The following is a 25,032-nucleotide window of genomic DNA, read 5'->3' on the forward strand; positions in this document are numbered from 1 at the left end:
TTTTTCTTAAGTATTTCTAAGTATTTCTTCTTTCTTTTTTCTTCCTACTATCTTTTTCTTTCTTTGCCCCTTTTTGTTTCTTTTCTTTCTCTCTATTTTCTTTCCTTTTGATTATTTCTTTCTTGATCTTCCTTTTTTCCTGTTTCTTTTCTTTCTCTCTTTCTTTATCTTCCCTCTTTCTTTTTTCTTCGTTTCTTTCCTTCTGATTATTATTTTCTTGGTCTTCCTTTCTTGCATTTTCTTTCAATCTTTCATTAGTTGGGTTTTCCATTTTGTGAAAATGCGAATAAATACTTGAATGGAAACGCCAGAAATTCGAATAAAGGCAGTAAATGCGCATAAAAGTTTATACGCTTGGAGGGGGTGGATTTGTCAGCGTATCGAATAAAGGAAATGCGAGTTTTTGTGATGGAAACAGATTATGCGAATTGAGCATAACCAAAACAGCGGAAAAGCGAGCGGACTGTCACAGTTCCTACTGTCTTTCTGTGTAAATATCTCATGTTACAACATGAAAACCTGCAGCTTATATTAAAGTGCGGCCTATATAATATGTACAGTATTTTCTTTTAAAATGTAGCTGGTGCGGATTATACAGGTGCGTCTATAGTCCGGAAAGTACGTAAATTGTCCATGATGTTGAGTGTCAGCTGAGTGTCAACTGTTGGATACATTCACGCTCTCTTATGACGTAATCTCACGGTGCACTCCTCCTAATCGCAAAACACTAATGAATGGAAACGGGCATTAATTCGCTTTGCTTTTTGCGCATTTTCACAAAATCCGCTTTTAAATTCGATACGACTTGGATGGAAACCCAGCTATTGTCTTTCTTTCCACCTCTTTCTCTCTTTTTCTTTATTTCCTTCACTCTTTCTTTCTTTCTTTCTTTCTTTCCTTCCTTACTTCTTTCTTTCTTTCTTTCTTTCTTTCTTTCTTTCTTTCTATCAACCAACCAACCAACCAATCAGTCCAGATGTTGAGGTTTACTTTCTGTGACAGAAGCAGCTTGAAACATTTGATGACGGATCAATAACATTAAACATTCATCAATTATAATAAGTGTTTGACAATACACACACACACACACACACACACACACACACACACACACACACACACACACACACACACACACAGTCTCACAGACACACACACACACACACACACAGACTGACTGGAGAGGTCGGACGGCGTCAGGATGTGGTAACTGAAGTTTCTCTTCACCAGGATCCCGGAGACTCTCTGACCCTGAGAGCACTTCTCATCCGCCAGCACGCCCATCACCTGCAGCACAGCACAGCGGAGCAGAGCAAAGCATGCTGGGAGTTAACAACACGGCCCACACCAATACAACAACACAACAACAACACACACACACACACACACACACCTTGGCCAGTTTCTCTCCTCTGAAGTTCAGCGTCACGGCTTCAGTGTTTCGCGGGTTGTGGACTTCGATGTGAACCTCGTCGTTGTCTTCGTACTCTCGGATCAGAGCCGCCTTCAGCCGGGCCATCTCGTTCTGCTCGCCGTGCACCAGGATCTGCACACACACACACACACACACACACACACACACACACACACACACACAAACTGCATTAAGGTGGGACACTACAGGTGAATAGGGTAGAAATTTAAACTAACAGATATCACCATGAAACTTCCCAAGTTTATCACTCACATTAAGACAAATATTTTTTGTATTACAAGTTTTGTCAAGTTTTATGTTTAAATATGTAAATGAGGCAATATCTGATGAAATATGCGCTAATTTGCATACATTTCCAGAACAGAAATCTGAACAACAGATAAAGCTACTTTCAAAATTCTTGTTTTATTTTGTTGACATATTAGAGTCAGAAGTTTTTACAGAGGAGGATTTTGGATATCTCTCTTTATCACTCTGTAAATGAGAAAATACTGTCACCAGCCCTAAAAATTCAAATATCGCCATGTTTTTAGGAGTAAAATGTTGTATAAATCAGGCTGTGGATGATATATTAACAATCCCCTCTGTAAAAACCTTCAGAATATAGACAGGAATAAAACTGGAAGGTTTGGTGTCTGTAAGTGCTGCTGAAGTGGAGATTTCGGGTCCAGAGTCTGAGGAAAAACTCATTTTGAGAAAACGGCCTTTAAAGATTTGTACTGTAAAATTCCATAGATCATTAATGTGAATCGCACTTTTACGATTGACTGCGGATACGGAGGAAATGACAATTTTTGGATCCACATAATTGTTCAGGAGAGAGAGGGAGCTTTACAGTGATACCTGACATAACTTTTGGTGAATTTAGGAGAAATCTACTGATGAAAGAGACAAAATGAAGTAAAATAAAAAACCTTAATGTGGATTTTCTACCATTTCTTTCCACTTTTCTGAGAGAAAAATATCCCAAAATCTCAAAATTGATCAGTGCATGAAAAAACTGTGTTTTTGCCTGTTAGTGTGTCGCAATAAACCCAAAGGATCCAGGAACATCGCTTTGTGGATTTAATTAAATAGTGTGGATTTAAATAGTGTGTGTCTGTGTGTCTGTGTGTGTGTGTTGTTTTTACCACGTGCGGCGGTTTGAGCGCCCGGATGAACTCGCTGGTCTGCTGGTAGTCGGTGTGAGCGGAGAAGGAGATGTAGTCGACCGACATCTTGAGAGGAAGCTTCTGTCCCGACATGGTGGCGATCTCATCAGGCTCCGTCATGATGTGCTGCAACACACACACACACACACACACACACACACACACACATTACACACAGTACATTAAATAACCTGTGTGAAAAGTTTCATCATTTAAAATAATATAAAAATATTATTAAAAGTTCATTAAACCCCAGCGGCACTTGAACGCAACACGACTAGGGATGGGTATTGATAAGAATTTAGCGATTCCGATTCCATTATCGATATTGCTTATCGATTCGATTCCTTATCGATTCTCTTATCGATTCTCATTGGGTGAGGGAATAAAAGAGAAATGGGTTTGTTTGCATTAATGCAGTGGTTCCCAACCTTTTTTGGCTCATGACCCCTTTTGACATCACAAATTTCTGGTGACCCTCAATCAAGATGAGCAAGCTCAGATATTTGTATATGCTGCATTTTATTTTATCTTGATTTATATTCAAGAAAGTGAATGTATAAAGAATATAGTTGTTTAAGATTGTGAAAAATAATTAGTTAAAAAAAATAAATTTATCAATTACTAGACATTTAAGGCGATCCCATTTGAATTCCAGGCGACCCCACATGGGGTCCCAACCCCAAGGTTGAAAACACTGTATTAATGGCTCTGACATTAAAAAAGTAGACAGGACCGACCTGCCTGGACAGGTTAACACTAGACCACTGTGGCTGTGGGGCAGCTGTGCTCACAGGAGGAATTTAACAATGTTTCCATTACATAGTTTTTATGCATCTGTATCTTCTCACTAGTTATTGTTTTCATAACGTTCGTTTTTATGCGGAGTGAGCGAGTGAGCGAGCGAAAGAGAGAGAGCGCGCAAGAGAAAAGACACACGGCGCAGCTACCGTTTCACCTGGCTACGAGCAAAACCTGAAACGAGGTGGTTGGAAATGAAGAGAGAAAAACACAAAGAATAGACATGTAGCCTGTTCAGGAGACGTTGTCCTGTCCTCACGGCGTGAGGGAGGGAGGACCGGAGGGTGGCTCTGGCTCACAGGTTAGTGATGAGGAAACGTCACTGTCAGCTGCATCTGTCAGCAGCTCCGCTCCACACAGACACGCCACTAACTTTATTTTGGGAGAACAAACGGTGACACGTGGATATAAACACTAAGCACCCTCATTTATAATGAAGATTGATTTTAACGTAACGTCACGTAACGTCATTAATCAATTAATGCGCGGGTTTCTGAACCAAACGGAATCGATAAGGGAATCGTTAAAGCAGACACGCACACGATTCCAGGAATTGATCCAAGTTGGAACCGGTTCCGAAGAGGAACCGGTTTTCGATACCCATCCCTAAACACGACACACTCTTCTGATCGGTCCTACGTCGTTAACACAGGAGTCTGTCACAGATTCAGATTCTTGTTACGTAGCCACATTAAACTCAACATTATCAATAAAACTGACCGGACTGATCCAATACTGGGAATATCTATTGATGCCGATCAATAATATAATTTAAATAAGAGTCTTATTTCTGGTTTTTATTCAGATACACACACTGTAAAAGATCTTGTTTCAGCAATTACACTGTTCTCAGTCAGAGTTATTTGTGTTGCTGTTCTTGCCATCGCAGTTATTATCACCAAACTGTAAGATACCGATTAAAGGAGAAGTTATAAATAAAGAAAGATGCATTTGGGGCAGACAAACTAATTTTACAGCTGTTATTGTCTATTTTTATTTATTGCTGTGATTGTTTATTTGATTTCACTCTCTCACTCTCTGTTGTTCTTAACTTGTCTCCAAAAGTGAGCACAGACCTGACATTTCTAAAACCAGTGGAGGAAACGTTTCACTTCCTGTGATAATAAAAAAAAAAAAAAAAACTGCAGAAGGGACCCGAGGTGTCGCAGGTTCGATTCCCACCTTGGCGAGCGTCCCCTCCACACAGTAGCCGGCGATGATGACGCCGTTCCTCTTGTCCGTGCACCAGCTCTCAAACAGCTCCCGGGACAAACCGCTCTGCATCATGCCGGGCGACGCCATCACCACGCTGGGCCCGATGTCGTCGAAGTGGTCCATGCTCTGACACACACACACACACACACACACACACACACACACACACACACACACACACACACACACGTCAGAAAACAAACGACAACGACAATGGAAACAGGCAATAGCATACATAGGGTTGCAAAATATCGGGTATCGGGTAATATCGGAAACTTTCTATGGGAATAAACGGGAATAAATCCAAAATTTACAAAATTGAAGGTTGGCCCTTAATAAGCAATTAGTAATATTTTACTCAATATTCATCCCAGCAAACATCTGACGTCTAATGGACCTCCAGATCAGGTCCAGATCGCGTCGGTCGGTCCAGGACCACATCTGTACGTCTAACTGACGTCTAAAATAGGTCATATCTGGACGTCGTATAATAACCTCTTCTGGACGTTGATGTGACGTTCAATATCTGACCTAAAAAAGACGGATGCACAATAATTTTTTATCACATCTTTTTTGGAAATCTTCAGCTGTGTGGTGTGACTCTCTCTTGACATCTATGTCCAAATTTGAATGTAATTTATAAAAATAATAATAATAATAATATATTTATTGACGAAATTAAGCCTGGCGTCTGGTATGGCTACGTAATCTGTGTGTGTGTGCATGCGCGCGCGCGCGTTGCGCACTGCCCGATGGGCACTGATTGCCTAGCAACGGTTGAAACTTGGTGTACTGCGCATGCGCGAACCCGCGCAATTTGAATTTACGAGCGGTTAGTTTTGTGAGAAGCTGTCAGACAACTACGGATCATCGACGGTAAGTAGCTATATCTTATAGTTATGCACATTACCTTTTATTTAATGTTAAAGTCACACTCTTTTGTATACTTAGTTAATAATGTGTTCATGGTATCAGTAACCCTCTGCTATTGTTAAAAAAAAAAACCCTCAGATCGTCAACTTTTTTTTTCTTCTCATTAGTTATAGCCTCACGTCACCAGCCATGATCAAAACGACTTTAATTCATGAGGATTTTAATATTTCATTATTCGTTTTTGTTTTTGCTCGATAGACTGTCGTTACAGCATGTTTTGATTGTCATGCACAATCATATTCTGCAACCTTGGTCCCCCTCATTTGAAAGAGGTAAAATCTATCATTTTTACTGTTGATTAACGTTATCAGATTACATCATTTTACAATTTCTCCATGCAAAAATATTTTTCTGTGCGTTTATATGGATAGAGATAAAGTTAATTGGCTTGTTATCTCCAGCGGGATGGCGAAGGAGTAGGCCCGCATGCAGTTCAGTAGGTGGCAGCATGGGACTAGCCCTACCATGGATGTAGCCTGTTAGCTCTTGGTCACTCCTAAAGCAAATCCTAACAGGCGGTATGAACTGACCACAGACTGGGGATTTAACGGTGACTTTCTCGGTAACAGGAGCCTGGGGGATCAGAGGCCGTTGCCTCGGTAACGGAAGTCTCTCTCGTCTCCTCTGCAGTTTGATCCGGAGCAGTGCGAGCGAGGACGGCGTCCTCTTCCTCACCGGCATCGCGGAGCGCGCCGCGGAGGAGCCGCAGGAGAAGGAGGCGCCGGTGCTGCAGGAGTCGTCCAGCGGCGAGCAGACGCCCAGCGACGGGGGCACACGGGCTTCAAGTCGGTGCTGTCGGCGGATTCATGTGACAGATTGGAGTTGTTCGTAGATCAAGAAACAGACAGTTTTTTTTTTTGTGAATTTCAGTGGACTGCTGCTGGATTTAATATTTTGATGTTGGACACTCCCTGAGGAGTTTTAATGCAGCCTGAACGCAGCTCAAACCGACCCGGTGCCTCAGCACGGACCAAGCTTTGATAAACACACCGGACCCACGTCGGTTTTACCGTATCCTCCCGTACACGGCAGCTCAGTGACGGCGGCTTTTTGACTCGTTACACACTGTGGTCTCTGTGTTTTAGCGATGGTACATCCTGAGGCCAGTATACAACAGGTAACAGTGTTGTTGTCTCTTTTCACCTCCTCTCTCCCCTGTGTACATTTAAATAGAGATCCCGCTACTTTATGTCGGCTTTGCTTGTTTACATTTCACAAAAAACTCCTAGAAAAGGATTGATTGACTGCAATTAATTTAATTGTTTACATCCTTACTTGGCTTGGCATGCACTGAACACGTGTGATCACACAGCAGTGAGTGTCGGGCGAGAGAAGACACAAGCTCAACAGACATAAAATATCTTGGATGTTCTTTGTAAGAGCTGAAGACAAAGTCCTCTTTTTGACTACTGTGTTTCATGTATGAACCAAATTATCTTTCCTGAAACATTGAATTTAATTTCCAACAAAAATAATAAAAGTGTATTTTGAATTCTGCATTGGACTTCTTCATGGGAAAGGAGGGACACAGGAGGGGGGGCATACACACCGTCAACAACAATATTTAATGTACGCAAATGGTATTTGTGCACTTTCACAGTGCATAACATGCAGTTACAATGTACTTTGAATGCTGTATTGGATACATGGCCTAATCTACATAATTTCATAAGGCCATTGATATGGTCAATATTTTTAAATATTTAAAATAATTTTTATGTATAAATTACGTTCAAATTCGGTCAATATAAGACGTCAAGAGGACGTCCACGCCGACCATTTTTCAACCTTATTTGAACCTTGTATAGACGTCCTATAAACGTCAAAACTGAACGTCCAGAAGACGTCCAAAAAAGACGTAACAAAAACTTTCATTCTGCACCCGCCAGGGACGTCATTTCGACGTCGGACCATGACGTAGAAAAGACGTTGTTTCGACGTCGGCTTGCTCGCTGGGATGTTTTTGTTGTTCAGTAAAATAGCTGATTGTTCATACAAGAATAAAGTTCTACTCACAAATAAATCTGTGGAAATGTCATGTTTTTTAATTGTATTGTTATTTTGCATGGATGTCTGCTTATGACGAAACAAAATATTTACATTTATGTTTGGATATGATACAGTTTGTTTAAAGCAGTACTAAAGAACTTTCAGTTTTGGTTGAGTTTGGCGGCGCCTGTGGACCAAAGCGGTAGTGTTTTGCCTGAAGGAAGACTCCATTTCCCATGAACACTAGCGTGAAGCCCTGTAAATATCCTGCATTAAAATTAACAGAAGACATCAAAACTAAGTTTCTGTTTCCAGTGGATCATTTCAAAGTGAAAACACAAACATAATCCATTGCTAAAGTGCCGTTTTGCCTGCTCCCTCCTTGTTGTGACTCGCAAAAGTGAAAGTGAAACTTAAGTGAGAGCAGGGTTCCTACCATGCTCCTCAAAGCTGCTTAGTGCCAGAGAAAGAGATACAGACCCCCTCAGGCCATGACAGAGGTGTCATTCAACTCGTTGTAAGTCGATGTATCATCACAAAAGTTATGAAAATATTTTATGAAGGTTGAAAGTTCCTTAGTGTTGGTTTAAATTACCCCAAATTTCCAGTTAATCCCCATAATTTCCCATAATTTCCCATAATTCCCATGGATATTTTCCAATTTGGAATAAAAAACTGGACATTTTCCGCCCCTTTGCAACCCTGAGCATACACAACGTATACACTGACAATACACTGACCAAAACAGACAAAACAGAAAACAAAGGACAGAACAAACCTGACGACACAATAAAACAGGACAGAAAAGTAAAAACAAAAACAAAAACAAAACAAATCTTCAGGTTGCTGATGTGCTTGAAGACGAAGGGGTTGTTGATGTTGATGGCCTTGCGGATCTTGTCGTTCATGGCGTTGATGTAGGTCTGGTACACGGCCATGCACTTCCTGGCCAGAGACGAAGCGTAGAAGATCGGGATGTCGTGGAGCTCCGGGTGGTTCTGCCAGTACTCGTCTGGTCCACACACACACACACACACACACACACACACACACAAATAAAGTTAACGAACCTACTGCTATGACTATAGGGATTATGGCAATGGAGCAATTTGCCAAAATGTTGAACTATCCCTTTAAGGTAAAAATCTTGCATAGTTCCTCTTTAAAGGTATAGTATGTAGGAATTCCCCCCATCTAGCGGTGCGGTTACATATCTGAACGTATTCTTTATGTTGCATTCAGGTGAAATCGGGCAGACGTCAGACAGACAACAGACGCTGCATGTATCAGGATAAACAAGCGTCTATGTAAACAAGTGATCCGCCAGCACGAGGCAAAACAATACAGGCGTAGCAATATGTTGTCATGGTGATGTCGTATTGTTTACCCGACCCACGTTTTACCGTCTTTCTCTCGTCGAGTAAAATGACATCCGGTTGGTTTGCCGACGGCCGTCTGCCTGACTGCACCTGAATGCAACACCAGTGCCTCCGTCCTTCCTCACACTACACAGTGGCAGGGCCGTTGTATAGGGGAGAAAGGTGATGATAATTCTAGGGGCCCAGCGCCCAGTGGGGCCCATAAAAAACCCCAGTAGTCTAATCTTTGTATGACTGATTTATTCTGTGTAAGACCCTGACTAATACTCATAGTACACTGTAAAAACTCAACATCTTTCCAAGAATATTTGTCTTATTTCTTGTCCAAATGTCTCATTTCTAGTCAAAACTAATCTCTTTCCACTTAAAATAAGACTCATAACCTAAAAATTAACTTGTTTTTAGATAATTTTCACTTGTTTCAAACTAATTTTCACTTGAAATAAGTAGAAAAATCTGCCAGTGAAAGCAAGTTTTTTGTGCTTGTAATAAGGAAGAAAAACTTGTTCCACTATCAGATTTTTTCTACTTATTCCAAGTGAAAATATGCTTGAAAGAAGTAAAAAGTGTCTAAAAACAAGCTACTTTTAATATTCTGAGTCTTATTTTAGGTATAATGATATTTGTTTTGACTAGAAATTACATTTTGACTAGAAATAAGACAAATATTCTTGGTAAGATACTTGGGTTTTTGCAGTGTAATGTTGCATTAGCATCAAAACAAGGTAGGCTACTAGGCTGAATAAAAAATGATAATACATACGTAGTCTAAGAAAAAAAACTGGAAAAGTTAGGGGGAGGGGGCCCAGAATTCCTAGCAACGGCCCTGCACAGTGGTGACAGTTTTAACAGGCCGAGCCGACAGCTCCGCTGAGTTTCCGTGGTTACCTACGGTCACGATGCAACATGGCCGCCTCGGTTCGGTGCGTCGCCCACTTATGTGTTTGTAACGACTTGTAACAACTCATTCTAAGGTACCAGAAAGCTTTCATTTGTATGCGGGTGTGATTCGACTTCAGTGAAATACGTATTTATGAAAGCAATATTAGATTTTTGCTACTAAAAAGCCAAATAAGTTACACACTGGGGCTTTAACGAGTGTGTATGGTGAATGAAAATGTTTCGGTGTGATCCATAGACAGAAACACGTCCCTTAGTTTAATCTTGTAAATAAAACTTGAAGCCTGAATTCATTTTTCCCTCAGCTGAAGGGAAAGCGCCACTCTTAGGTCGCCGTGTGTCGTCATGGCGTCGTTGTTGCCGTGGTCTCACCGAGGATGAGCAGCAGCTCCTGCGCTCGGCCCAGAGCGAACACGGGGATCAGACATCGACCTTCTCTGTTGACGATGTCGTGGACCGTGTTGCAGAACCGAGCCTCTCGCTCCTCCCGCTTCTCGTGGATGTGAGTCCCGTAGGTCGACTCCTGACACACACACACACACACAACAAACACACACACACACACACACACACACACACAAACACACACAGGTTCAATGTTAAGTGTCTGTGCTCTGTGTTTAAATAAAGATTGAACGGTTTGAATGCTTACACTCACGGTGATGAGGATGTCTGGTTTGACGCTGGGGATCTCCGCCGCCATCAAGTGTCTGTCCTCCTGACGGGAGAAGTCTCCTGTGTACAACAACTACACACACACACACACACACACACACACACACACACACACACACACACACACATATACAGGGATGCAAACGGGTCAGGACCAAAAAAGAGAGGTATTGTCTGGCGGGGGGGGGGGGGGCTCACCATTAACAATATCACAGAAAAGTCAATTTCCAGTAGTTCAACCCCAACCAAGTATTGAGTGCATATAGATGGACAGTTTTCAGAAGGCCAACATTTCTATATTAAAAATGCTTTAAAAAAATAAAAACCATTGCAATATTTCAATTTTGGAGATACTGATTTTTAGGTCTTCACTGAATGTTAGTCATAATTATTACTATTAAAATAAACTGAATAAATAAAGACATGGGATGTTTCATTCAGTGTGTAATGGACATATAGGCCTATATAATGTGTTAGTTTCACTTTAATTGAACACATTCTACATCGCAGAGGCGACGTCTTTCCACTCAGGGCTTCCTTCACCTCTGAAACGGGGCAGAGCTCCGTGGGAAACACCTGCCTGACACAGCAACGTAGGGAACCGTGCACGTCCGTGGAGCTGTGCGCCGCGGACGTGCACGGGGGGAAAAAACGGCGTCACCGCTTTGGGTAACGTGCGTGCATGTCGCGCGTCTACATTGGAGGACGGCTGTTATCAGTATAATCAGAGACCATGAATGAGTTCGCCTCACGTGATTGTCACTGTCAGCCTGTTAGAAAAACATTTTACTGACCCCAGCTGAGACGCTGAGACCCCCCCCCCCTCAAAACAAAAACTCTTCGGATCTGAACGATTCACACAAGTCACCTAATTGACCCTTCGCGTAAGCCCCGCCCCCTTGGTTACTGTTGCTACGCCGGGCAAGCTTTCACTCCCAGCCATGCTCCTGGCAGTATTTGGTATCGATTTCAAAGGAAATATCAGCAAATTTCTGGATAAACTGTTCTGAGATAATAGAGAGAAGAAATCACAAAGATCATTCATAGTTTTCAGTGACGTGACTCGCGCAGGAGGATAAAACATCTGTTCAACGACACGACTGGACAATGTACAGAGCAGCAGTAAGGACCGGTAATTTTACCGTCTATCAACCCACCAAGACTTAGGTCATCTCACTGGTCATGAAACGTTGTCAAACTCTAAGTTTTGGGGCGATTGTGAACCACATACAGTTTTCGCTGCTGTTTTGTTTTCTCCCACCGCTGTATCAGTCAGTGAAAGCAGTCCCTGCCTGGAGGATCCCTCGCCTAAAAGCCCAGGTAAAAGCCCTAAAAGCCCAGGTAAAAGCCCTAAAAGCCCAGGTAAAAGCCCTAAAAGCCCAGGTAAAAGCCCTAAAAGTACAGCTGTCATTTCGGAGGTGAACATATGGTTTTCCCCATATCTACACTTGCTCAAGTCGAAAAAAAAAGTCCGCTCATATCTGAACATCTCTATATTGCTTCTGCCGCCGCCGCCGCCGCCGTAGTAGCAGCAGCAGCAACAACATCCTTCTCTACAAACAAATGTTTTTCGTCCTAGTCTCAAAATGTGTCCACAAAAGCAAACGTAATGACTCACTGCGGAAAGCTTGCCAGGCCTATAGTTACGGTTGCTAACGTAGGATTGGACAATAGCCGTTTGTGGGAGGAGTTGGCGAAGGGTCAATTGGTCATGAAAAAAGCGAGTTTCGCTTTTCGGCGCGCTGTTTGCATCCCTGTGTGATGTTCAGGGACAGTCAGGACAGTCTGAGGACTGACAGCTCTGAGGTTGAAGTTTATATTAATGCACCATGACACTGTGGCAGGTCTCTGTACTAGGGATGTGAATCTTTGGGTGGCTCACGATTCGATTCCGACTTTTAGGGTCACGATTCGATTCAAAATCGATTTTCGATTCAACCGATTCTTGATTTTCTTTTTGCGATTTTTAGTTTGCTTTATTAACACCAGACCATGTGAAAACGTTGAATGATGATGATGTCTACAGACTATTATATCAGAAGCCATATTTCCCCCCAAAAAATGCACATCACATGTTTCAGATTTATTCAGCAGCAATATATTCGAACCATTTTAAAGTTAACTGCTACATGAAGCTGATTTTATAGGCTACTCTCTTTTCAAAAGCCTGGACTGAAGGATGTGAATATTTGGGTGTCTCTTCGATTCAAAATCAGTTCTCATGCACATGCACATGGACATGTAGCCTATCTGTAACAAAGGCTGCTAAAAAAAAAAAAAAAAAAAGAGACGGCACTCTGCTCTCAGGCCAGCTCACCTGCAGCCTGTCTGCAGCGCCACAGAGGAGCTGTCAGAGCTGCTGCTGCTGCTGCTGCTCCTCTCTCTTCAGCCTGCTGTTTGGCTGCACTTTGTATGAGTTTAAAAAAGTGAAGATCTAACGTCACCTGAGCACCGATCAGCTGATCCAGAGCGCAGTGGATGTGGCTGCTCACACCGTGTCCTAACTGGATGCGACGCGAACGAGCGTCCGACAATCGCGTCACATCTGACGCTCTCTGTCCACACTGAATCCGTGCGTCTGTTGTCATGGAAGCACATCAGCTGTGCGCTCGCCCGCTCGACAGACTGGAGACGTAACTACCCGGTTAAAAGATGGGTGAATTGTGCCTTTTAAACAGAAAACAAGTTTCTTGAAATATAGAGCCAACAGCAAGTTGTCTCTATAGTGTAGGAACACGAGTTGTAAAAAACATAATGCAGGGTTTTCTGTAACATTATAAGACGGCGCACCGCCCCCCGCCCAAGATGAATGAAGAGGCTATTAAAAAAAAAAAAAAGTCCGCTAGTCTCCTTGAAGCGGCTGTTATGTGTCTCTCTCTGGCGGTGTCAGCTGATGTGCACATCTGCAGCAACCCAAACAAATGCACATGTTACTGTTGACTGGCTCTATTCCAGCCACATGATTGGTTCGACGCGGTGGAAATCTCATTATCATTGGTTATTTGTATTGTCTGCCAAAACATGGATGAATGAAACCTATCGACCACGTCTCATATTTCTATTGAGGAAAAGTTATTTCACAATTTATAGACACAACACCGACAAGCACTGAGAGCCGCATGTTGCAGTGACGTTATATAGGCTATAAAAAAAAAAATCCGCAAATAATAAGCCGACGAAAAGGTGCAACTTGCCACTTAACTTCTTGTCGATGTATTATTTGCGGGGGCTTTCGGGGGATCTGCTGACGGTGGAGGATCTGGGACTGATTGACTGTGGACCACCACCAGTCTGATCAGGTCCATCACAGCACAGCAGCTGCAGCACTGCCCCGCTGTCACATTACTCTCGCGTATCAGCTCAATCTGTTTACATTAAACCGACATCAGGAGAATAATGAGAATTATGATTAAAAATATATTTGTTTCGAATTTTGGCCCCTGGATCATGATTTTTCGCATTCTTGGTTAAAAAAAAAAAATCCTCTAAAAAAAAAGACAGTTGGGATGCATAATGTGTCTCATAACAGTATACTGTGCGTCACGCTAGGGGTCGGTGGTGTTTTATTCTAGGGGTCGGTGGCGGCTGTGAGACAGCAGCGGCTCCACGGTGAGGGGGGGGGGGGGGGGGGGGCAGCTTCTGCTCACCTGACTCTGTGCAGCTTCTTCATTAAATCCAAACAGTCCGACACAGCGACGCACTGCTCCTTTGACTCTAAAGTCTCTGTAGCTCATCAGCCCGGAACTCGCCGACATGGATCAGAAGCGACGGCGGCGTTTGGCCTCAGTGTCTCGGACTTCCAGAGCAGCTACAGAGCAGCGTTGTGACCTCAACCATGGTCGATGAGAGCAGAAATGTTGTTGTAGGCCTGTGCATATTCTCATTTGTCCAGGTCATAGTATTTCAAAGGAGGTTAAATCGAAAGCAACTGGACTTCTACTGAGTCTCCAGACCAGTTAGTTGGACCAGTCCCAGCCTGGTCAGATGCTACATGAACTGATGAAGCCTCTTGGATGAGAGGTGAAACGTCTTCCTAGACAAATAACTAAGTCCAGTTGAACCTGCTTTGAAAAAAAAAAAAAAGTTGTTGGCGGGCTCGTGAATTTTTTTTTGACACGAGTCAAAAAGAGCGTCAAACCGCGTATCTCGCGTTTGGTCGCGCGTCACAACTCGAGCGAAAAAAAAGCTTCCCACCAAACACGAGGAACGCTTTTTTTTGAAATAGACGAAGACGCGAAGGTCCCGTCGCCCAAAACAAATCGGGTGTATTGCGTCGCAAAAAAAAAAAGTCGCGTCTACCGCGTCGCGCGCCTAATCGCGTCTCGCGCCTAATCGCGTCTTTGCGTCACGGCCTTTTACACCGCGGACGTAACGAATAAACGGTGACGGTGTGAACGAACAACATAGAACAGGACCAGACGTGGCGTTGTTTCCTCTTTTCACCGACAGCTCCACTCTCCCTTACTTACACTAACTACTGTTATTGTTGAGGCCAGAGAATTGTGGGATTTGTAGTTTTTGACCAATCGCAGGTTGTGCTCTTTCTTTTTGTGATTTTCCTGGTTCACACATGTATTTTTTTTTAGGGGCAAATGCGAGTGAAATGCTCGTCCATGGTGGGCATAAGAAAATTTAAGACCTGTCTAAAATTATTTAAGACTTGAACACAATAATTCAACAAATTTAAGACATTTTAAGGCCTAAAATTTAGATTTTCAAATTTTAGACTTTTTAAGACCCCGTGGATACCCTGTTATTTCATATAAAAGTTTAAGTGCATGCATATTTTATGATGCTGTGTATTTCAGGTGTAGGTTAATATACACACACCTCAGGAGGCCTGTTGACTGGTTAAAACAAGGTAATCAGTAGATGGGAATTAACTTCAGATTTAGTCACGGATCACTTTCAAACTCTCCTTGTCATGATATTTGAATAAATTATACATCAACACCAGCATATATAGGATTAACACAACATACAAATGAATAAAATGATCTAAAAGTATACATTTGTTTATTATTAATTGGATTATTCAACAAAATGTTAAAATTATAAAACCATCCTTCAACTTAAAGCCCGAGGCGACGTCTTTAAACAGTTTATTTTGCTCATCAAATGAAGAGAAATTGACTCTGGAGCCTGAAGTCTGTGATTATTGATTAGGATTTTCAATCAATCACTTTTTAGTCAAAACACAGCTGCGTTTTAATCTTCACTGTTTCTGCTCCAACTAAGATAAATAAATCATAATAACATCTGTTCTTTGTCGCAGCAGAGAGAGTGAATCACTGCGATTCATATGTTTATAATTTACATAATGTGATATTATGTGATAATGAAGTTTAGGTGAAGAGGTGCATTCTGGGAAATATTTTTTGTGAGTTGATGAAATTACTTATCAATATGCGCTTCCATTTAGACATGATGACGATAAAGTGCAGGACAACACGGTGTTAAAAACAGTTTCTTTTTTTAAAAGGATTTGTATTTCCATGCTTTTATTTTGAAGGGATGCTGCATGTTTTAGAAGCCTTACTTCTGATTTCCTGTTTGTCAGACTCAGTTTATTGATCTGGTCACATCGATTATTGATTGAAATGTTTAATTTTTCTAATTTATTTACTTTACTGTACATACTTTCTTTTCTTTGTCTTGTTTATTTGATGTTTGTTTATTTTATTTCATGCTCTTATATCTTATGTTTTGTATTTATTTATATTTACAAGTTTACTATTTGCCTTATTGGTTTGTACATCGATTTATTTGCAAAATAAAGTAAAAAAGCAAAAAACAAAACACCAACAGAGGGTTGAACAGCTGAGTCATGTGAGTGGCGGTGAGCGTCCGTTACCTTGACGCCGGCGATCTCGATCATGAACATGGCGGCGCCCAGCACGTGTCCGGCGTGGTAACACCAGAACTTGATGCCGGCCACTTCCTTCACCTCGTGGAAGTTGATGGTCTCGATCTTCTCCATGCTGTCCTCCAGGTCCGTCTCCGTGTAGAGCATGTCGTCTGCCGAGATGTTACTGTCACACACACACACACACACACACACACACACACGCACACACACGCACACACACAGCATCAACACACAGCTCCGTCACAGCTCCACCTGAGCGACAGGCAGCATCACTCCCTCTCTCTTTGTCAGCTGTAAAGTGACTGAGTGTGAGAGTCTGTGAGGGTCCAGATACTATAAACATGAATGGAACAGCACCTACCCCCTTTCATGTTACCTTGACAACAACATGTTGACTGATAATTTACAGTTTACTTTCAGAAGCACAAGGTGTGTGAGGGACAGACTCACAACAACAAATGCTCTTGGATCAGATCTGATCAAATCATCTAACAATAACCAAAAAACTACACGTGTGTGTGTTGTTATGTGTGTTGTGACAGGAAACAGCAGCGAGTGTCCTCCTCCTGAAAACGCTCCCGATAAGACGGCGTGTCTGGACAGCGGCGAGTGTCTGGACGGGGAGTGCGTTCCTTTCTGTCAGGCCGTCCTGAAGCTGCAGCCCTGCGCCTGCAACGGTAACGACCACACCGGCGTGAGACCAAGGTGGTGGTGGTGATGATGATGATGATGCATCCGTCTCAGTCTTGTATCTGTTCCCTCTCGTCTCTATAGAAACCAACGCGTCGTGCAGAGTCTGCTGCCGGAGCACCAGCGGCATCTGCGCCCCCCACCAGGACAAGACGGGCAACTTCCTGTTCCTGCGTAAAGGGAAACCCTGCACCGTGGGCTTCTGTGACGGAGCGGTGAGTGGAAACACACACACACACACACACACACACACACACGGCAGCTTTAAAACACATTGAAGACAAACTTCTAGCTCAACTACTATGAGTGTGAAAACTATTTATTTGGAACTGAGTTTAGGTGTAATCACAAAGAAATGGCTTAAACCATCTGTTGATGAATGGTATGACATCACACTCATTCCAAATTTGAAGACATCTGAAAGCATTGGAAAGGTATATTTCCCTGAAAAGCCCCTCTTTTGTTTAAGTTTTTGGTTAATTATTTATTTCCTTGTGTTATTATAATAGAAAACACCCCATGGACCCCCCCCCCCCCCAAAAAAAAAAAAACACATTAAAGACAAGCGGGATGTGAGTGTGTGTAGGTGGGTTTACATGGAGACTTTTTCCTCTTTCTGATTGAATCCTTTCTGAATGAGTCTTTCAGGTCAACTGTTTACATGATTTTATTTTATTGTTTTATACTTTTGATCGATTTAAGAAAAGGTTTATTCTGCCTCTGTGAAACCGAATGAAACTTGATTTGGTTTGGGCTTGTTTGTTGTGATTGAGCTGTTTATATGGAGCATTTTCATTCAGTTTGGACTCTAAACCGAATCTAATCTGAATATTTGGCTCCATGTAAACAAAGCTTGTGTGTGTATGTGTGTAAACACAGCTTGTGTGTGTGTGTGTGTGTGTGTGTGTGTGTGTGTGTGTGTGTGTGTGTCTCCTGCAGGGGAAGTGCATGAAGCAGGTGCAGGACGTGGTGGAGCGTCTGTGGGACTTCATCGACAAACTGGACATCAACACGTTTGGGAAGTTTCTGGCCGACAACATCGTGGGGTCGGTGGTGGCGTTCTCTCTGCTCTTCTGGGTTCCTATCAGCATCCTGGTCCACTGTGTGGTGAGTCGCTCCGTTCTGTCTCTGTCAGGAACTAAACTACACACTGTCAGTCACACTGTCTGACTGACGCGTTACAGAGACGTATTACCACTGTATTTTCATGAGTATTAAGGGATTAAGGTGCTACAGACAGAATCTGAAGATGATAAAGTCTTTCCTGTCTTTAGTCTGTATAGGTCAGGTGGACAGTCATTTAAATATATATTTTATAAGATGTGCAGAGATTAGTTTAGTTTACTCTTGTCTTTTGTCTTTTCTTCTGTGAACAACCTCCTTCAGGATTAATAAAGTTTCTTTATCTTCTTCTCTCAGGACAAGAAGCTGGATAAACAATACGAGCAAACCACAAAGTCTCTGTTCTTCCCCAGTGTGAGTATCTGATTGTGTGTATTTTAGGGATGTCACAATTACTTGTTTTTCACAATTAAAGCTTCAGTTGGTAACAATTATTCAGTCATATTTGCTGGAATTGTCACTATATTCTGATGGTCAGACATTAAATGAGTAATTTAGGACAAAATCCAACTCCTCTGGCTCCACCTACAGCCTGTAATCGTATTTGCCAAAATCCACCGCGCCCGACGATTCTCCACCAGTCAGGTAGAGGGAGCAGGAGGAGCAGCCAATCGCCGCTCCTACACGTCGTGCTATGGATACGGTACATCTTTTTTTTTTTTTTTTTTTTCTCTGTGGGTGCGTTCATGGCTACTTTGTGTGTGTCTGTGTGTGTGTGGGGCGCTTGGCAGAGGTTCATAAAGGGACCTGACGGAGTATTGTCTTGAAATTTCCGACCAAGTCGCGGAGTTTACTTTCACTTTCGTCAACTTACCAACTGGAGCTTTAATGCAATGAAATTGCAGCGAAAGGAGGAAAATACTGCATGTCTGATATGAATCATCACCTGCAGGATACCCACCTGGCTTTGTAGCCAAAGTAAAAGAAATTACACAGTAAATGGGTTAAATTACGTTAATGTCAATTGATCTAACGTAACACTGAATTGGTAGGAATTGAAATGTCATTCGTAAGAAAAATTATTTAAAAAAACTTCCTGTCCTCTGAAGGATTTAATATTTTGTTTATATAATTAGAATGCAATTATATTTTCACTGTATTTGGTTCCTGAACATTCAGACTCATTAAGATGGTGAGACCTGATGTGGATGAAGAGGGAACAAAGGAGCGGTGGCTTTTGTAAAGTGAATATATATATATATTTTTTTAAAGTATATTTTTTGGGCTTTTATTGCCTTTAATTGATAGTGCAGTCGAGAGAGAGACAGGAAATGGGGAGGCAGAGAGTGGGGGAATGACACGCAGGAAAGGGCCGTCCGACGCGGGACTCGAACTGGGGCTGCCTGATCCGAGGACTGAGCCTCAACATGGGGCGGCAGCTCTACCCAGTGAGCTAAATGCCGCCCCATATTTTGGGGGTTTTAAGATGAATTTAGACACTTGAACACATCACAGTTCCCTCTGAGATCTGACTGAGAGAGGAGGTCGACATGTTGACGTCAGTTGAACATTAAAAAATCTAAAAGTCTTCTCCTTTAAAGAGGAACTATGCAGCATTTGTCCCTTAATTAACCAGCTCCAGAGTCCTAGTGCTGGTTAAATCAATGACTTGTAACTAGTTCCAGGGAGGCGTGTTGCTGCGTCCTTGTTTATGACAGATAAGACTACACAAATACACACACATGGTAACATGGTAGATGATAAATAACCTTATCCACCGCTCCATGGATTGATTTCTCACCGGCTTCGTTGTTGAAAACAAATGCACACGGAGGAGAGGAGGGTTAGAGACACAGAGAGTTCATCTTTAAAGTCCCCCTCCCCCTTTTTGGTCATTTTAAAACCAGCAGCTCATTAGCAATGCAGCTCTGGAGGGTGGGCGGAGACTGCGCTGCTCTGCACCCGCCCAGCCACCTCCTCGCACCCCATCCCCCCCCGCTCGCTGACAGCTGGACATTGTACAATTACAGATTCAGCGCGTTTAGCGTAAAACTCCACACTGGGATTCGATCCCAGACTGGAGCATAGTCCTTGCTCATGGTGCAAGCTGCTCTACCAGGTGAGCTATACCTGTTATACCTTGACAGCTCCACCGAGCTGCCAAGTCTTTCACCTCTGGGCCAGATGCAGAGCGGGGCGGGAGCTTGTAGCACTAGTGCCCTCCCCTGGAGCTGTGACACGTCAGCTCCAGTCTCCCTGAAACTGCCAGTTTGCGTCTGCCATTGGTTCACAGCAGTTTGAAGGCAGAAAAACTCTGAAATGCAATTTTGCACTTCCTTTTCTGCTGATATGTGCTCTAACACAAGAAAAATGCCACAGGAACATGTGAAAAGCACGAAAAACACGATTTTCATGGGAGGGGGTCTTTAACCATCAAACTCGGACTGACTGACTCTGACTCTGTTCATTTTCCCAGAATGCCGAGCTCCTGAGCAGCCTGGAGTCCGCGTCCGTCCGGATCTTCAAGCCTCCGACCTTCCCGACCACCAACCTGCGCTTCCAGCCGTCCGGTCCGCAGCAGACCAGCACGCCGCCGGTCTCCGGCTTCGGCTTCGGCCCCGGTCCAGACTCCTGCTGTCATCCTCCTCTTCCTCCTCACCATCCTCCTCCTCCTCCTCCCCCTCCTCCCCCTCCTCCTCCTCCTCTGGACTCCCCCCGCATGGCCACCATCCAGGAGGACCCGAGCTTCGACTCCCACCTGGACGAGGAGGCGCTGCAGGAGGCGTTCGGCCGCCCGGCGCAGCGCTCGGAGCAGCGGCGGCGCTCCTTCGAGGACCTGACGGAGACGAGCGCGGTGAGTCGCAGCGAGAAGGCGCTGATGTTCCGGCTGCAGAGGCAACACCAGATCGACACCAAGGAGACGCAGTGCTGAGGGACGGGACGGGACGGGACGGACGGGACGGACGGTGCCCGGTTTGTCCCGCTCACGTCCTCCTCCTGTGCTGGTTTCACAAACTTTTACGACTTTTTTTATTTTTTATTTTCTTAAAGCGGCTCCGTCCTGAAGCCGCCGCACTGACGCTTTGTTGCTGCAGCAGATCTCAGTCTGGTCACATGGAGACACATTCAATCAGAAAAACGTTCTTAATGAATTTAATTACAATCAGAGTTCAACCGATTATCGACCGATATTTCCCTTTTTTTTTTTGATAATCGATATCGGCCGTTTTTTTTCACCGGTAACCAATAAAATAAATGTATTTTTAAACGCATAAACGCACTCCTTTGGCTCTAACGAAGCCGTCTCTCTTGGCTGTTTAACAATGTCCCAAAGGTTTTCACAGTGAACAAAACAGAAACAAACTGTTGACTGTATTCAGTCTGATCCCTGGTGTGTTATTTTTAAATTCTGACACCAAAGTTTTCATTTTTACTGCAAATGAATATCGGTTAAATATCGGTTTCCTTGATTACTAATAATCGGTATCAGTATCGGCCCTGATAAAACCATATCAGTTGATCCCTAATTATAATAAGAAAAAGAAAAAGAAACAAAACGTCTCCTTCCAGTCGTCGTCCTGTGTGGTCAGACCGTGGTTTCAAATCGCTGCTCCGTCCGTCCTCTCCGCGTCTCTTTAACGTCCTTTAGTGACTCGAACTAACATATTGTCCTGTTGAAGCTGTGGCAGCGAGGGGCCGCTGCTGGGTATCGAACCTTCTCCAGGTATCAAACCGTCGTTGGTGCTGATTGAACGGTGCTCAGATCAGATGTTGCTTCCACAATCAAACTGTGTTTAACTGTGGTGATCGATCATCTGTTCAATACTTTTATTCGTCCAATAAAATGTCGCTAAAGCTCCGATTGGTCCCCGCCAGCCACCGTACAAACTCAGACCAACTCGTCTTCTGATGACACACTACACGATACGACCAGCAACTGTACGCTCCTACGTCCGTTTTTAGTTCTTGAACGTCCCACCAAAGATTTTTTTTTGCTCCTGAATGTTACACGTTTATTTCTGTTACATAAAGTCGTCGTTCACTTTTATAGCTGAAGCCCGGCTCTCGTTTTAGTTCCCTAAAGGCCAAATGTAACGCTTGTTGTAGCTCAGTCATCAGTCAAACTGTTGCTGAGTTGAACTTAATGTTTTAAAAAGGTTCAACTTCAATGTGACAATCATTTATGTGCACGAGTTTCTGTCTAATGAGAGAAAAACATTTATTTCTAACTTACGCTATTGAGACAAAGTGTTTGTCACCAGCATTTTATAGAAACAGCATCAACACAACATGTTGTAATAATGGATAATGTTGTTAAAAGCTTTAGAAATATTATATATTTTATCACAACAGCACAAAAAATGCCAAAGATTTGACGTTGTCAACTTCTAATTTGTGGTTATTTGATGTTTTTTTTTTGTCTTTACATCAGAATCAATTGGGTTTTTTTTTACTGTGTGATAGACTAATTGATTAATTAATAGTCAAAATGATTATTAGTTGCAGCTTCAAAAGGTCAAAGTGCACTGAGAGTCAATGACACGTGCAGCTGCCAGATAAAAAAACAGTAAAAGTCAAAAACACAGAGGTCAAAGTTTTATTTTTAAGGCTCAAAATGTTTTTATATTCTATAAATGATATTAATAAAGTACAAATAGGGTTAAAATAGGTTTGGAGAGTTTAAAGGGTTAAAAAGTGTTTCTGTTTTAAGACTCAGTGGGAATCGAACCCTTGAACTTGACAGTGTTAAGTGCCTTCAACTCGACCCACTGAGCTACATGACACTGTATTTTATATCACATAAATGTTCATCATCTCCTTAAAACCACTAAAACCTGTCAATCAATTTTATTTTCTGTGTATCACATCTGCAACAATAAGCTGATTAATTGGTTGAATGTTGATCAGCAATGAAACAAATAATTTAAGTCGTTTTTCAGTCAATAATTGCTTTAAAAAAAATTGTGATTGATAAATGGATGGCTCAACTGTTTTTTTTTTTATAATAAATTGAATATTTGATTGAAGGGACTTTTGATACATTTTAAGTTACATTGGGCATTTTTTTTTTTTACTATTTTGTAAATTTTTATAGACAAAATGTTAAATCACTTAATAAAAATAAAGGAAAAACTTAAAACTTCAGTATAAAATTGTCCTAAACAGTTTTAAAACACCTCCCTGTTATTTTATTTTATCCTGGTTTGAGGTCAGTTATCTGAACATTTCACCTGTTTGTTTCTTACTGTACGAGGGCAGATTATTATTATTACTGTGTGTATATATATATCTTTGTATAAAATATCATTGTGTTGTTGCTTTTGTTGCTTTTATTTTTGTGACTGTCTGTTTTTTTTTTGGGGGGGCGGGGGGTAAAGACACAGATGTTAAACTTCAGAGTGTTTTCAGCTGTTTGGTTTGTGTCACTCGAGCTGTTTGGTACCAGAGTTTATTCTCATCACATGTTTTTACTGTGTCAGATTTATTTTGTGGTAAGTTTTGTGTTTTTTTTTGTTTTTTTGTCGATTGATTGAAGCCATATTATCGTTTTAAATGTTTATTTTTGACATGTCAGAGCTCAACGTGCCTTCTCTTCTCCTGTGGTATTCAAATGCACTTGTCAGTATTTTTAATATTGTGTCTATCTGATACTGTGTGTGTGTGTGTGTTGAGTCCTGTACACTGTGATGTGTGTGTCTGTGTGTTATGTACATGCTGACGATCGTCTGTATTGATCCAATTAAAGGTCGGTTGAGAGTCATGTTGTTAACGTCACTGTGTCGTCGTCGGACTGAGGCGTCCGCTCAGTCTGCCCTTTCACAATAAAACGTTCTACTGTCTGATTTAAAGTGCTGATCGATAAAGAGTTTTTATTGATATTCTGATATTTTATCAACTCACGTTTCTTCCTGAGCTTTCAGCAAGATCTCATGGTTCTCATTAATGGATCATTATTTTGTTTTTTTTTTAAATATTCTGCTTTAATGTAATTTATTGACTATTTTAATCTCTGGTGATTTTATTTTTATATTTTAAAGCAGAAGTAAGTGGTCCGGTCGTTTTCGCTAATGCTGCGTTCCAGGCAGGCTTTTGAAATCGTAAATTACAGCTTCAAGTCACAACTTACGACTTTGTAGCGTTCCAGGCAACCCACTCGTGTTTTTCCGACCTGTTTTACCTGTGAAAGTCACTATAACGGCCACTCGTAACTTCCGACCCGTGAACTCGTACCAGATCGAACTGGTACCACTTCACGGTCGGAAAAATACGAGTTTCCTTGAACGCACCATAACAGTCCTCGTCCCTACGTCACCACATTCACGGCGTCCCTTGGCTGCACACACAGCCCTGCATGCCGTTCTCTCTCCTCATTGGATAAAAACTGTAGGATACGATAAATGTTTTCTTCTCGGCTCAGAGCAGAGCAGAGTGACTGACAGACCCGTGTTTCAGTCCAAACACTCTATGTAAGTGATTGCTGTCGGAAGATATAACTATTTAAGACTTATATTAACACAAATATATCACTTACTTCTGCTTTAATCTAAAAATATCAATATTCAGACCAAGATGAGATCGACTTGCATCATAAAAACATAAAACCTGTAGCCAAAAAATATTAAAGTTAGTGTAAAAAAGAAAATACTCTAAATTATTTATCAATAATTAAAATATTTTGCAGATAAATTATTGTAGAAAATCTAAATTAATGAAAGTTAAAAAAAAAAATTCTGCCTCCAGTTTCTAAAATGCAACAATTTTCTGCTTTTATTTAATAATACGAACATTTTTGATGATTTTAACCTTAATTTTGTTTCATAGAAAACAAGATGATTGATAAATTATCTGCAGTATTGATGATGTCATTGTTGTTTCACTCACATTAAATCTAACTCACTTTTTTATCTTCGAGGACAGAAACTCAGTGACCCT

The 25,032-nt window shown here is 42.0% G+C and overlaps 2 protein-coding genes across 2 annotated transcripts; one reads left to right on the plus strand and one right to left on the minus strand.

Moving 5' to 3' along the window:
* Positions 1-1,178: 1,178 nt before the first annotated feature.
* Positions 1,179-16,507, minus strand: LOC146960681 (cleavage and polyadenylation specificity factor subunit 3; the record flags this gene model as incomplete). Its single annotated transcript, XM_085772155.1, has 8 exons — positions 16,333-16,507; positions 10,462-10,551; positions 10,176-10,326; positions 8,360-8,536; positions 4,570-4,727; positions 2,566-2,712; positions 1,394-1,546; positions 1,179-1,287 (listed from the first exon to the last, which is right to left on the minus strand). Coding segments are annotated over exons 1-8 (1,144 nt in total), but the record flags the coding sequence as incomplete, so codon positions are not given.
* A 366-nt stretch (positions 16,508-16,873) lies between these two features.
* On the plus strand, positions 16,874-21,031 carry LOC146960682 (disintegrin and metalloproteinase domain-containing protein 17-like). Its single transcript, XM_085772156.1, has 5 exons — positions 16,874-17,024; positions 17,122-17,252; positions 17,977-18,144; positions 18,457-18,513; positions 20,576-21,031. The coding sequence occupies exons 1-5, from the start codon at positions 16,874-16,876 to the stop codon at positions 21,029-21,031; spliced, it is 963 nt and encodes a 320-aa protein (XP_085628282.1).
* The last annotated feature ends 4,001 nt before the right edge of the window (positions 21,032-25,032 follow it).

This window comes from Trachurus japonicus, unplaced genomic scaffold (genome assembly GCF_045865225.1).
Source record: "Trachurus japonicus isolate A0001 unplaced genomic scaffold, Traja_1.0 AP030134.1".
In the NCBI taxonomy this organism is placed as follows: domain Eukaryota; kingdom Metazoa; phylum Chordata; class Actinopteri; order Carangiformes; family Carangidae; genus Trachurus; species Trachurus japonicus.

Coding starts and splice junctions, on each gene's coding strand:
- LOC146960682 (XM_085772156.1), top strand. CDS start 16,874: ATGTGTGTTGTGACAGGAAACAGCAGCGAGTGTCCTCCTCCTGAAAAC. Junction 17,253..17,976: donor TGGGCTTCTGTGACGGAGCG/GTGAGTGGAAAC, acceptor TGTCTCCTGCAG/GGGAAGTGCATGAAGCAGGT. Junction 18,145..18,456: donor GCATCCTGGTCCACTGTGTG/GTGAGTCGCTCC, acceptor TTCTTCTCTCAG/GACAAGAAGCTGGATAAACA.